Raw genomic sequence first — 12,503 nt, 5'->3', positions numbered from 1 at the left:
TTCTTACATAGAGCATGTCATGATGAATCTATGAATGAGTTGATGAAAGCCAACAGGAAAGCTAAGAATATTTAGTCCTTCTCAATAATCCAAGCGACTATCAGCACCTTGGAGAGCTTCACGTTTTAAACTACTACCCACTCTAATATCTTAGAAAATAAAATGGGTACTTTGATATTTTCCATGTTCTTCGAAAAGTAAGGCATCTCATTTTTCATTTTGCTACCTGTAAACAGCCTATCCTTTGTCTATTTTAAATGAAACTGCCATGATCTGTAATCTCGTGAGAGCATATTTAGGCTGCATTAAACTACTTTCTTTTCCCTAAATCACCCATTTCTTTACCACGTCTGCAGATTAAAATATCCCTTTCAAAGGAACGGCCAGGCGAAAATCAGCTCATCTAGTCTTTCCTTGAGCAGTTTTAATTCCTGGGTATGATCTCTTTGGGAGGAGAGGTGAGAGTAGTTTGGACCCCGCAGGTGTAGCCTTAGGACTGCGGCAGAGAGCCGCAGATCAGATGGCCCCTGCTGACCTTTCTTGCCTCCAGTAATTTATGCCTCGCTAGTCCCTGTCGCGCACGCGCGCTCCTTCCCCGCACACAGACCGGACCAGCCTGTACCGCACCTGCTAGGTCATAAACCTCTCCCTATCCACTCTAGCTCCTAGCCCGAGTCTCACTCTCGTCTCCTGCTCATTGGTCGGAGCCCACGAGGGGCCGTCCAATCAGCAGCCCTTTCTGCCCCACCTAGCCAGCTCTTCCTGCCCGCGCCCGTCCCTCCCGGCCACCTTCCCTCTTTGTGACTGGTGCGTGCGCAGGTCACTCCGGGAGGCGGGCGAGGTGGGCAGTAGAGGGGTGGGGACGGGGGGAGGGGCCCAGGTGCGACCGTCGGGGGCGGGGCGCGCGCGGGCTTGAGGCGGAGCCAGCGCGGTCTGTGAGCGGAGGCCTGCGTCGTGGGGCTTGGCGCGCGGGAGGCGCAGAGGCCCAGCCTGGCTGGCGAGCTTTCCCTGCGGGCGGGCTGTGGTGACAGCGGCGCGGGAGGCACCAGGACGAGGGGTCCGTCGCCAGTAGGCGTCCTGCCATGGAGGAGGCGTTGGCAGCCCCGGAGCGGCCGCTGTGCGACAGCCTTATCCTGTGGGTGAGTGCGGGGCCTGGCTCCCGTCCGCCGCGCGCTGTTGTCGCGGGATCGGCCTCCCGCGAGCCCGCGCCCACCCGCGAGGCACCCCTCTGCTTGTCGCTGCCAGGCCGAGGCCCGGCGGTCGCCGAGCTCGTGCGTGCACGTGTACGGGGTGGAGACCCAGCTGCCCGGCAGTGAGCTAGCCTTCTCTTCTGACGGCCCCTCTTCCTCCATATTTTTCTTTAAGGAAAAAGAATTTAGCTTGTTTACGCTTTATCCATATTTAGGATTTGCGTTCATTTGTGTGATGTTGAGATCCAGGGTCAGATTTGTCATTATTGTAGACAGCAAAATGCCTTTTCACCTCTGGGAGGTTCCTGGGGATTGGAGAGCTGGCATCCAAGAGTGGCCCCCTGCGCGTGCTGCGCGAGGCTGGAGTCGGATTGGTAATGCATCCTCCGACCAGCGCGCTGTGTGTCGAGGGGCGTGTGCAGAACGGAATGTGATCGGGCTGGATCAGGAGTCATTCCTTGGCTGATAGATTCCTTTAACTATCTCCTAATGCTGTAATCCCAAGTAACGAGAAATTTGAAAGATTTTTGTTAGTGTATGAAGGCTGTTGGAGCTAGCTTTAATTTAAAGCGACTTTGAAGACCTTAGGAACTAAATAGCTTTTACTTTAAGTGGAATTTAAATGTCTAGGGTTTTTAAATTAAAGCAGTTAACAGGAAATCTGTATTTTCATTTAAAATAGCTGTTGGAGTTCAAATACTGTATTTAAGATTTAATGATGTTTTCTTAAGACAAGTGGTTAATTAAAGGGTCTGTCCTAATTTGGAACATAATGCTCTAACCCGGTCTGACTGTAAACTGTAATCTTTATGCCTCTGAATTTAATTTGGCATGGTAGAGAAGTACAGCATTTTCTTGAACTGTTAGTCTGATACTTTTAAATGTTATATGATTGTTCCCATTCTTTATAGTCAGAATCTGTTGACTCCCTATTTTGTGTAAGATGCTGAGGAAAGCATATTTAATTGGAATGGCAGGCAGAGCTGTGTATAATTACAGCGGAAAGCAAACTTGCTTAAAATCTGAAAACGTGTTAAGTTGCCCATGCTGACCTTGAACTCAAGAAAACAATACAATAGGTTATTTGCTTCAGCAGTCTTCTCTTGGGCTGCAAAACACCATGAAGAAAATTCAGTGAACAAACAGTTGCATTAGTCACTGCTGCTATTGCCAAATGTGACTTTTCCTGTTCACTTGCCCCATAACCTTGTCCAGTTTTATGGTTAGGAGTGACCAGACAGTTCTTTCTTCCTTTTTAGCAAAGCTCTATCATTACTCTGTTTGTCTTGCTTTCAGCCAGATGACCACCTCCTTCTCTTTGGCTCTGGCTTAAGACTCTGTCTCTTCCAGCTCTTCTAGAACTTTGCTTTATTACTTATCCTCTTCTGTATTTGTATTTCTTTCTTTCGTCTGGCTCTTTTCTTTGTATACATAAATGTGCTAAAATCTTCTTTTTCAAAAGATCAAAGCCTCCACTTCACTCACTGCATTTGTCTCTCTCAGTCACCTTTTATGCTCCCTTAATTCACTCACTCTACTCAGTGAAGTTTTCTTTCTCTAAGGCTTTTGCTTCATAGTGTTTGCCAAATGCAGTAATTGTAATCTAATGTTATTTGGTGCTTCCTTTGTGAAATTATCTTCTGTTTTAATTGCTAGGATACCTGTCTTTTGACTTTTCTTCTTTACGTGATTCCTGGTGAGCCTCACTGCTTGCTTTTGGCTTTTCCCAGCTCCTGCACCATTGATCCTCCTCACTTCCCTAAGTTCTCCAAATTCACTTCATGCTACACACCTCCATGCCTGCCAATTTTTCATTGATTTCCTGGTTTTTGAAGAAGCTTAGCTTTTTTAAATACACCTTTAAAGAAAAAACAAAAAAACAACCCCTGTCTCTTCTACCTAGATTATTCTTTTGGTTCTTTTATGGCTGGTTATTTTCACTCTGCAGGCTTTTGTTCTGCTGTTACCTTTCAGAGACTCGCTGTGACAGTCCTTTCTCAAGTAGGCTTAGTGGTGCATTTCTATAATGCCAGCTGTATGGGAGGCTAAAGCCAGAGGATTGAAAGTTCAATGCCAATTTGGACACTTTAGCAAGAGCATGTCTCAGAAAAATACATAGGGCAGGGGATGTAGCTCAGTGGTAGACCACTCCTGAGTTCTATCCTGGGTACTATAAAAACAAAATAATACGGGTACAAAACAGACTTGTGGCTCTGTGGAACACAGTAGAGGATGCAGAAACCTTATTCAGGTGTCTTATCTTGGACAAGGGGGCTGAAAGCATACCTTGGAGGAAAGATAACCTTTTTAAAAAGCAAGTAGTGATGGGATAAGTGGCTAGCACATGGAAAAGACTGGATCTAGACCCTCATCTATCACCATATATTAAATTAAAATTAAAATGGATCAGAGATCTAAAACAGAAATTGAGTTTAAAACAGAAACACTTGACCAGACTTGCTAGGAGATAAAATAAATGGAAATCTTGAAGACATAGGTGTAGGCAAGGACCCCTTGAACAGGACCCCAGTTGTACAAGAAATAACATCAAGAATAAACAGATGGAGGGCCAGCCAAATAGCTCAGTGGATTAAAGCACCTGCTTAGGCAGATTCAGGGGCCAGGAGTTTGATCTCCAGGCCTGCCATGCTGGCCCTGTCCCCAGGGCACACTGAGAGGCTGATTGAGCCTGGGCATAGTGGTGTGGGCCTGTAATTTCAGCACTTGGGAGGTGTAAACAGGAAGATCACTATGAGTCTGATCTATGCAGTGAGACCCTGTACACCCTGCCCTAAACACACACACACAAAAAAGAATAAACAGATGTGATCATAGCAAATTAAAAAGCTTCTTCACAAGAAAGGAAACAACCAATAGGGTATAGAAACAACTTACAGAATAGGATAATATTTTCACTAGCTATTCTTCAAAGGGAGGTCTAGTATCTAGAATATATAAAAAACTAAAAAAAAAAAAAATTGATCCTCCTAAAATTAAAAAAAGTTGAAAAATGGACAATGGAAGTAGACACTTCTCAGAAGTACAAATGACCAATGCAAGAAGAAATATTAAATATCTCTGACCATTGGAGAAATGGAAACTAAAACTCCAAGATCCCATCTTACTCCAAAAAGAATAACTATCATAAATAATAATAAGAGTAAATGTTGCTGAGACAGTGGGGTGGGTGGCATCTGTCTACATTGCTGATAAGAATGTAAACTAGTACAACTGTTATAGAAATCAGTATGGGGATACTTCATAAATTAAAACTGGAAATTCTATTTGACTCAGTTATTTCCCTTCTAGGTATCTTCCCCAAAAAGGTAAAGCTATCATATTGCAATGATATATGCATACCTGTGTGGATAGTAGGTAGCTATAAACATGGGTAGCTATTTATAATACCTAAACATTGGAAGCAGCTTATATGTCCATCAACAGGTGAATGGATGACATAAATATGTTTTTTTTACACAATGTAGCACTACTCTGGTATGAAGGACAAATAAGTCATTTGTGGGAAAATGGATGTGCCTTGAGACTATAACATTAAGTGAAATAAATCAGGCACATGGTTTAAATATTACATGGTTTCTCTTGGATGAGAATCCCTAAGTATAAGTAAATTAAAGAGAAAAATAAAAGATACGCAATAGGAAGCAGGGGAGAAGATCTTTTACAATAGGAGATGGACCAAAGGAAGGTGAGAGGGGAGCAAAGAGAGGATGTAAAAGAGTTAGCATATGTCCTGTGCATGTACCATCTACCTGTGATGAACATATTCATTATATACTGCAAATGTGCTAATAATAAATGCAAAAAACAAAAGAAGGAAAGCAAACATAGTAGTACTTATCTGTTGCCCACCCCTTTGTTTATAATTTGCTCACCCTCTTCTCTCATTACATCATTATAACAGTTAACTCTTAAAATCATCCAGTGTGCTACTTGACATTAGAGCTCTTGTCTGACCTGTTTTCTACTGTACCCTCTTTCCCCCAAAATAAGACCTAGCTGGAAATAATCACCCTTGAAAACCAGAGATCACAAATGCCAGCCTCAATCAGCCTATCCTTGCTTGACTTGCCATCACTGTTTTCTTTCTCCATGGCTTCTCTGTAAGGCAAGTTGCTGGACTTTACTTTTACCAATAAATTTTGAATATTGAATTAAGTGTTTTTAATGGTTCTTTTGGTTCACCTGACTTTGACAGGTATAAAAAAGAAAAAAAAATACATATGCAAATTAAGAAAATTACTTAAGACTGAGTTGTTTTTAATGAAGATCTTAAACCTAAAAATAGTGTCTTTCTGAAATGAGGACCTGGGCTGGCCAAATAGCTCAGTTGACTAAAGCGCCTGCTTAGGCAGATGCAGGAGCCAGGGTTCGATCCCTGGGCTGCTGTGCCAGCCCCACACCTGGGATGTGCTGAGGTGGTGGATTGAGACTGTGCATGGTGGCACACGCCTGTAATCCCAGCCCTTGGGAAGCTGAAAACAGGAGGTTAACTACGAGTCCGATCTGTGTAGTGAGACTTTGTAAACTCTGTAGACCTTGCACTAAATTTAAAAAAAAAAAAAAAAAAAAAAAAAGATAAGAAAAGAAAAGAAATGAGAACCTGAAGGAGGGGACTCTGAAGGTAGATTTGATCAAGATTTTTTTATTTTTGGCTGGCTGAGCCCACCCTGAGGGTGGTGCTGGTGCAGCATGTGGTGCTCAGGATCCAACAGATGTCCCCTGTACCTGCCTAGGCTTGCCTAAGCAGGCGCTTTAGATCATTGAACTATCTTGCCAGCCCCGATAAGATTTTTTTGTTTGCTGTCAATTTTGAAGACCCCTTCTTTAATAATTTATGTGATGCTCATATTGAAGCAGTTCAATAATAGCACTTCCACATTTGTGATTATTTGTTTCATTAAAAACGTATAGAAGGGAGGAGCCAGGGAGATAGTTCAGTAGAATAAGTGCTTGCCTGACAAGTGTAAGGGCCTGAGTTCAATCCCCGGTTCTGCCAATAAACAAACAAACAAAAACCAGAAAGAAATAATGCTGTCATTTGCCAGAATAATGTGCTTCATTGTGGACACTCAGGGGAGCCCTATCTGTCCTTTTTGGGTCACTTCCTTCTTTTGCCTCTTATAAAGAATAGTGTAAAAGATTCCTTTTGTTTTTTCTTCTGATTTGGCCTCATACTTTGAGCAGTGCCTCAGCTTTTTAATATTTTGAGCAGTGCCTTAGCTTAATTTATTCTCTGTTGTTGGTTACAAAAGCTTTTAGTATAGCTAAATTAAATGAGTTTCTCTATTACCTAATTTAATTCCCAACTATTTCTTGAAATAGAGTTGTTTTAATCTCTCTCTCTCTCTCTCTCTCTCTCTCTCTCTCTCTGCCCTTTCCTCCCACCCACCAGCAATCCAACTCATGATCTTGTGTTTGCCAGGCAGGTATTTATGCCACAGAGCTATATTCCTGGCCCAGTTTTACTATCTTTCAAAAACTGTTATTAGTACATATTTTCAGTATATATGTTCACATTCCTACTAAGCTTGTGGAATTGGTAACAGTCTGGTTGTTGTCCAGGCTATGAGGAGGAGAAATTGATTGTAATCTGAAAGTAGTGAGCAAGAACACAACTCCTTAGTGTATATTTTCCTTATATAGTACATGTATATTTACTATTTTGCCTAATATTTTGTGGCTGCAATATTGTCCTTATAAAATCATGGTTGAATATATTCATATCCATATATCTAAATGGGAATATTCATATCCATTTTATAAAATGCTAATGATGTGACTCTTAAGTTGCACAAAAAAGTTAATGTTTAAGTAGGAAGGAGTGAAAAATGGAAGCTACAGTTTATTTTTCATTTTAAAAATACTTTAAGATAAATTTGAGACTTATAACTAAATGAGTGGACCTTGAGACCATAATCAAAAGTGAGATAAATTGAACACACATGTGTAAATACCTCATTATCATTCTGATGTGAGAAACTGAAAAGGTAGATTAGAAAATAAATGTATAATAGATATTTTGAAGTAGAGGAAGAAATTCTTCAAAAGATAAAAGAAACTAAGGAGGAGAGAGGGGAAAGAAAAAAATGAGGAAAGGATAAAATGAAAACTCAACTTTATGAATGAGGAGAAGGGATTTGGAAAGGGGATGAGAATGGAACAATATCACGTGTAGATACAAATTCCCTATAATGAATGTGGTCATTATATATACCTCAATTGTACCAATTAATAAAGTACAGACACACACACACACACACACACACACAGAGGAAAAATAGCTTTAAGTTCTGGGATTTTTCTTCTCCACAAATACAAAAATGCAAAATCATTATTTTACATTCCAAATATTCCATAAATTTATTTTGTCCTGTCAGATTTGTAGAAACCATAGCTCATAGCTAGTTTGCTAACAGCTGTTGAGCTCATAATGACACAGGGAGAAGAAACTCCCAACCAGCTGGATGCTGAAAACATGTAAGTTTGTTTGCTCTAAATCAAGGAGTGAAATATCCAGGCTTTTGGGTCATCAACTTCACATGGTGGATGGATCCCTGACGCTTTATGCTTAAGGCCAAATGGTTGTTTGGGGTTTTTTTTTTTTGTTTGTTTTTTGTTTTTTGTTTTTTTATTTAATTTTAGGGAAGAGAACAATGGAGGTTTAAGAGTACTAAAAATTCATTGAGAGAAAGCAAGCTTCTGTCTGAGGGACAGAGGGAGGCCCAGAAAGTGGGTTGCCTGTCAAATCTGCTTCTCAAGGGTGTGTACTGAGCAAAGCTGTGAAGCGAGAGGGGCTTAATGTGGAACAGAGTATAATCAATCAAAATTACTAGTGGCTTAGGTAATATTGATCCAATGGTAAATCATAGGTTTGGTGTGAGGTAGGACAAAACCATGGTCAACCAATAAGTATACAACAAATATAGTTGGTTGGGTAGAACTGCTTAAATGTGGATCAAAGGGTAAAACAGATCAAGCAGCTGGTACACATGTGACATACATGGACTTTCCTGAAAGGGTGGGTTAAGGAGGTTTGGTTTTCCACCCTAAGGTAATTGATGCTTGCTTACTTAGAATGTTAATCACTGCTGTTCTTCCTAGGGGAAGTAGTTCTTTTACTTGAAGTCTGGCTTTCAGTGAATGTACTTCCAGCCATAGTTGCCTTCTACTTTGACCTCTTAAGGGCCCTACTGGGCCCTGTCTGGCCCCTTAAAGGCCTTATTAGCTACAATGTTTCTACCTAACTTACCTATAATAACACCACTGGTCTGAATGTGTTTACTATTTGATTTGATCCTTACCCCTATCTTCTGAGGGAGAAATTGTTCAGTTTCCCATTCCATAAAAGTGCCACTAAGGCTGTAAATCCAAGCTTCCTGGCCTTTTGTCTTTAATTTCCTGTCATCCCTTCCCCATCCTTTGTACTGCAAATCCAATGAGATGAGAGCATATCTGCATATGAGCATATGTGCGCATATGCCATCCTTTTTCCCGTCTTTCTACTTTTAGAATATTGCAGTTTCCGCGGGCTTCCTTTTACTACCTCCTGCCATACTTATAGAATATGCTAATAATCCCTTAAGATCTATCCAAGAATCACCTCTGTGGTGTCTTTCCTAAATATAAATCCTAATTAGGTTAGTTGAGTCTTATATATTTTTTAAACATTTTGTGTGTACTTCAATTGTGAAACTTATATTACCTAAAATGATATAGTTTAAGGGCTGGTGAGATAGTTCAGCAGACAACGCACCTGCTTTGGAAAGCATAGGGGCTAGGGTTTGAGGTCCCACATGCTGTGACAGCCCCACCCCCAGGGTGTACTGAGCCTGCTAGAAGTCAAGGCATGGTGGTACATGCCTGTAATCCCAGCACTGCGGAAGCTGAAAACGAGGATCATTGCTAGCCTGAGCTGCATAGTGAGACACTGCATCAAATACACAAATGAAAAAAAATCTTTTTTTCTGTTCCTTTACCCTTAGCTGGAGCTACTTGAAGGGTACCATCCTAATGGTTATCCATTGAAACTCCATCCTCTATCATAGTATACCAAGCAGAGTAGGAGCTTAGTAGAAGTATCTTTGTGTATTTTGAAAGTGACTAATGTTAGTCTGTCTGTGATAGTCTGTCCAGAGATAGATTTGTAGACTCTAAAAACACATGGAGCTACCAGTGGTAAACTGAGGGAGAGAATTCTATTGGGTTATGATACTTACGTGATAAGTGCAGAAATTCTAAGTCAGTATTGAAGATGAAGGTGTGTGGGAAAAGAGAATTGTTGTGCAGTTATTTGAAGATCCTTGTGGTTTGAAATTAGATTTCTGGAAAGAATATGAGCCATTTTAGTTGTGATATAATTTGCTTTCTGAAAGTTTTCGTATTTTCTGGTTGCTTTTTTGAAAAAGTTGGATACCATTCTGCTTCTATTTTTTCATGTATGTAGTAATGTCTAGCAAACAAGGTTTTTAAAAGTTAGTCATTATAAAACTAAATGAGATATAAACAGCTTCACATGATGGATGGACCCTTGACTCTTTATGCTTAAGGCCAAGTGTTTTGTGGGTTTTTTTGTGTGTGTTTTAGGGAAAGGTCTACAGGGTATTCAGGGTCTCACTACTAGATCGTACTGATAGTGATCTGCCTGTTTACAGCCTCCCCAGGGCTGGGATTATAGTCTTTTTTTTTCAGAACCAGGGATTGAACTCAGGCCTTTGAGCTTGCCAGGGAAGCACTTATTCCACTGAGCCATCTCCCTGGCCCCAAGAGCTGGGATTACAGGTGTGCGCCACCATGCCCAGTTTCAATTTCCGTCTCAGCGTGCCCTGGGGGTGGGACTGGCCTGGCAGGCCCTGGGGATTGAAGCCCTGGCCCCTGCACTGGTACTTTAATCTGCTGAGCTAAAAAGCTGAGCAGGATTTTTTATTTTTTTTTGGCTAGCTCAGGGTGCCTTTAGGGCGGGTCTGGTAAGGCACGTGAAGCTGGAGATCCAACCCCACCGTGGTATCCTGGGCCTGACTGTGTTTGCATGAGCAGGTACTTAAACAACTGAGCTAACCAGCAGGCCTCCTAGGGCCAAGTTTTGAATAGTAGTAAAAGGTACTGTTTTACCTCAGAGCCTATGAATAAACTATAAGTAATTGTTAGATTTGACTTTTATAACTTTATGTTTTTTATCAAATGAGTGAAATGTGAACTTATAAATGTTATCTCAAAGTCCTCTTTCCAATGTTTTCCTAAAAATAAAGACTAGAGTTATATATCTGGCTTAGCATTATTAAGAAATTCTGAGTTACTTCACACACAACATTAATGTATCTTACTGTATTAGGCATGAGGTTTTGCACTAAGTGTATTTTATATACATATTATACAGTCATAGAAACATATTAGCATATTTTCATTTGTTTGAGAGGTCAGTATTTCAATAAAGTATAACACTTTATAACTGTTTTTTGTTTGTTCTATAATGCTACCCTGTAGGGATAATAAAGCAAATAAGGTCACTTACTTTATGTCATTTTAGCTGCAGACATTCAAGACTGCCTCACCTTGTCAAGATGTGAAACAGCTGACTAGTGGAGTTGCCATGGCACAAGTTCTTCATCAAATGTGAGTAAGAGTCAAATTCTGACTAAAAAGAATTATAAGCCCAAGAACACTTACACTCGTATCTCCAGGTCATTGAAATTTTATCCTATTCAGTGACATGTTCAGACATCACAGTACCAAGGCTTTCTTACAATGAGGTGATGAAAACATTCACACCATATTATTGCTTGATTATTCATAGAGACACATCTTAATTATATATGGGGGAAAAGTTCTTACTTATCCAAGAAATTTTATTTTAACATAATTCTGGGCATGTTCACAAGATAATAATGACAAAAGTAAAAGGTTAATGAATGAAGTGCTTGTTTCTTCCCACAGTTGCAGAAATGAATTTTTCCTACGGATATATTACTGTTATTTGAAGTTACCAGTGCACAGAGATTTCTTTCTGAAAGATTATTGAGACATATAGTTTGGGATTTGGGAAAATGTTGAATTTTAAGTCTAATTTGAATTAATAGTAGTAATTTATGAATTACCAACCATGAAGTAATGAGTGAAATGTGAAGTCACAGGTGCTATTCACTGTACTAATAAATTTATTTTTTAACATGAACCTATTTTGTATGAAAAGTTCCTAAGTTTGCTAATACTTTTCATAGATAATACATTAAATTTATATCTCAAAATAAATAGGGTTAAGAGCCAGCCAAATAGCTCAGTGGATTGAAGCACCTGCGTAGGCAGATGCAAGGGCCAGGAGTTTGATCCCTGGGCCTGCCGTGCTGGCCCTGCCCCTGGGGCATGGTGAGAGATGGACACTGAGACTGGCTGTGAAGGTACGCACCTGTAATCCCAGCACTTGGGAGGTTGTAAACAGGAGTATCACTATGAGTCCGATCTACGCAGTGAGACCCTGTAGACTCTGTAGACACTGTCCTAAAATACAAAAATAAATAAATAAGGTTATAATATAGTCCTCAATAGGACAAAAAAGGCCAATTCTATTCCCCTAATTTATTAATAGTCATGATGATTATAATAGTAGTCATAATTGTCATAATAATAATCATAATAATAGCTTATTTTGAAGCCCAGATTCTGTCTCTGCTTATTAGTGTATGATCAGAAATTGATTATCTGTTACCTTGTCGTAAAGCTTTGTTTTAATGAACACTGAATACTACCTCATAAAAAGACAGCTTAAAATTATTATTATTTTGTTTTAAAGGTGATGGATATATTTATGCCACAGATAGTGATAATGATCTTACTGATATGTATTTATCCCAAAACTCAATTTTTGAACATGAAATATATAGCTTATTATAGCTCAATTATAAAGTGTTTTTAAAAGTACATATATAGAATATAATTTTTCAAGAGATATATAGGCCACACACGCCGGTAATCCCAGCACTGGGGAGGCTGAAAACAAGAGGATCCCTAGGAATCTGAGCTGCATAGGGAGACCCTGTACCTTATTATTTAAATAAATAAATAAATAGGGGTCAAGGGAGATGGCTCAGTGGAATAAGTGGTTGCCTGGCAAGCACAAGGTCCCGAGTTCTATCCTTGGTAATGTAAGGGGAAAAAAGTAAGTTAAGTATGACAGGTTAGTAATTTAATAGTTCTCCATTAAAGGAAAGCCCAGGCCCACATGGCTTTACCTGTATAATCTGCTCACAGGTATGTTCTACTGCTCGAGAAATAATTAAAACTGATTCTTCACCAAAAAAA

General features: G+C 40.0%; 1 protein-coding gene across 1 annotated transcript in view; it reads left to right on the top strand.

Annotated features, from left to right (window-relative positions):
• The first annotated feature begins 911 nt into the window (after positions 1-911).
• Positions 912-12,503, top strand: part of Hook1 (hook microtubule tethering protein 1) — a 134,449-nt gene continuing 122,857 nt past the window's right edge. Inside the window, exons 1-2 of the mRNA XM_004626418.3 lie at positions 912-1,139; positions 10,735-10,820. Coding sequence (XP_004626475.1) covers positions 1,083-1,139; positions 10,735-10,820 — 143 coding nt within the window. The 5' untranslated portion in view covers positions 912-1,082. The remainder of the gene's footprint in view (positions 1,140-10,734; positions 10,821-12,503) is intronic.

This window comes from Octodon degus, unplaced genomic scaffold (genome assembly GCF_000260255.1).
Source record: "Octodon degus isolate 3935 unplaced genomic scaffold, OctDeg1.0 scaffold00015, whole genome shotgun sequence".
In the NCBI taxonomy this organism is placed as follows: Eukaryota; Metazoa; Chordata; class Mammalia; order Rodentia; family Octodontidae; genus Octodon; species Octodon degus.
The sequence above is the reverse complement of the archived record's forward strand: the minus strand, read 5'-3'. Positions and strand labels throughout refer to the sequence as shown.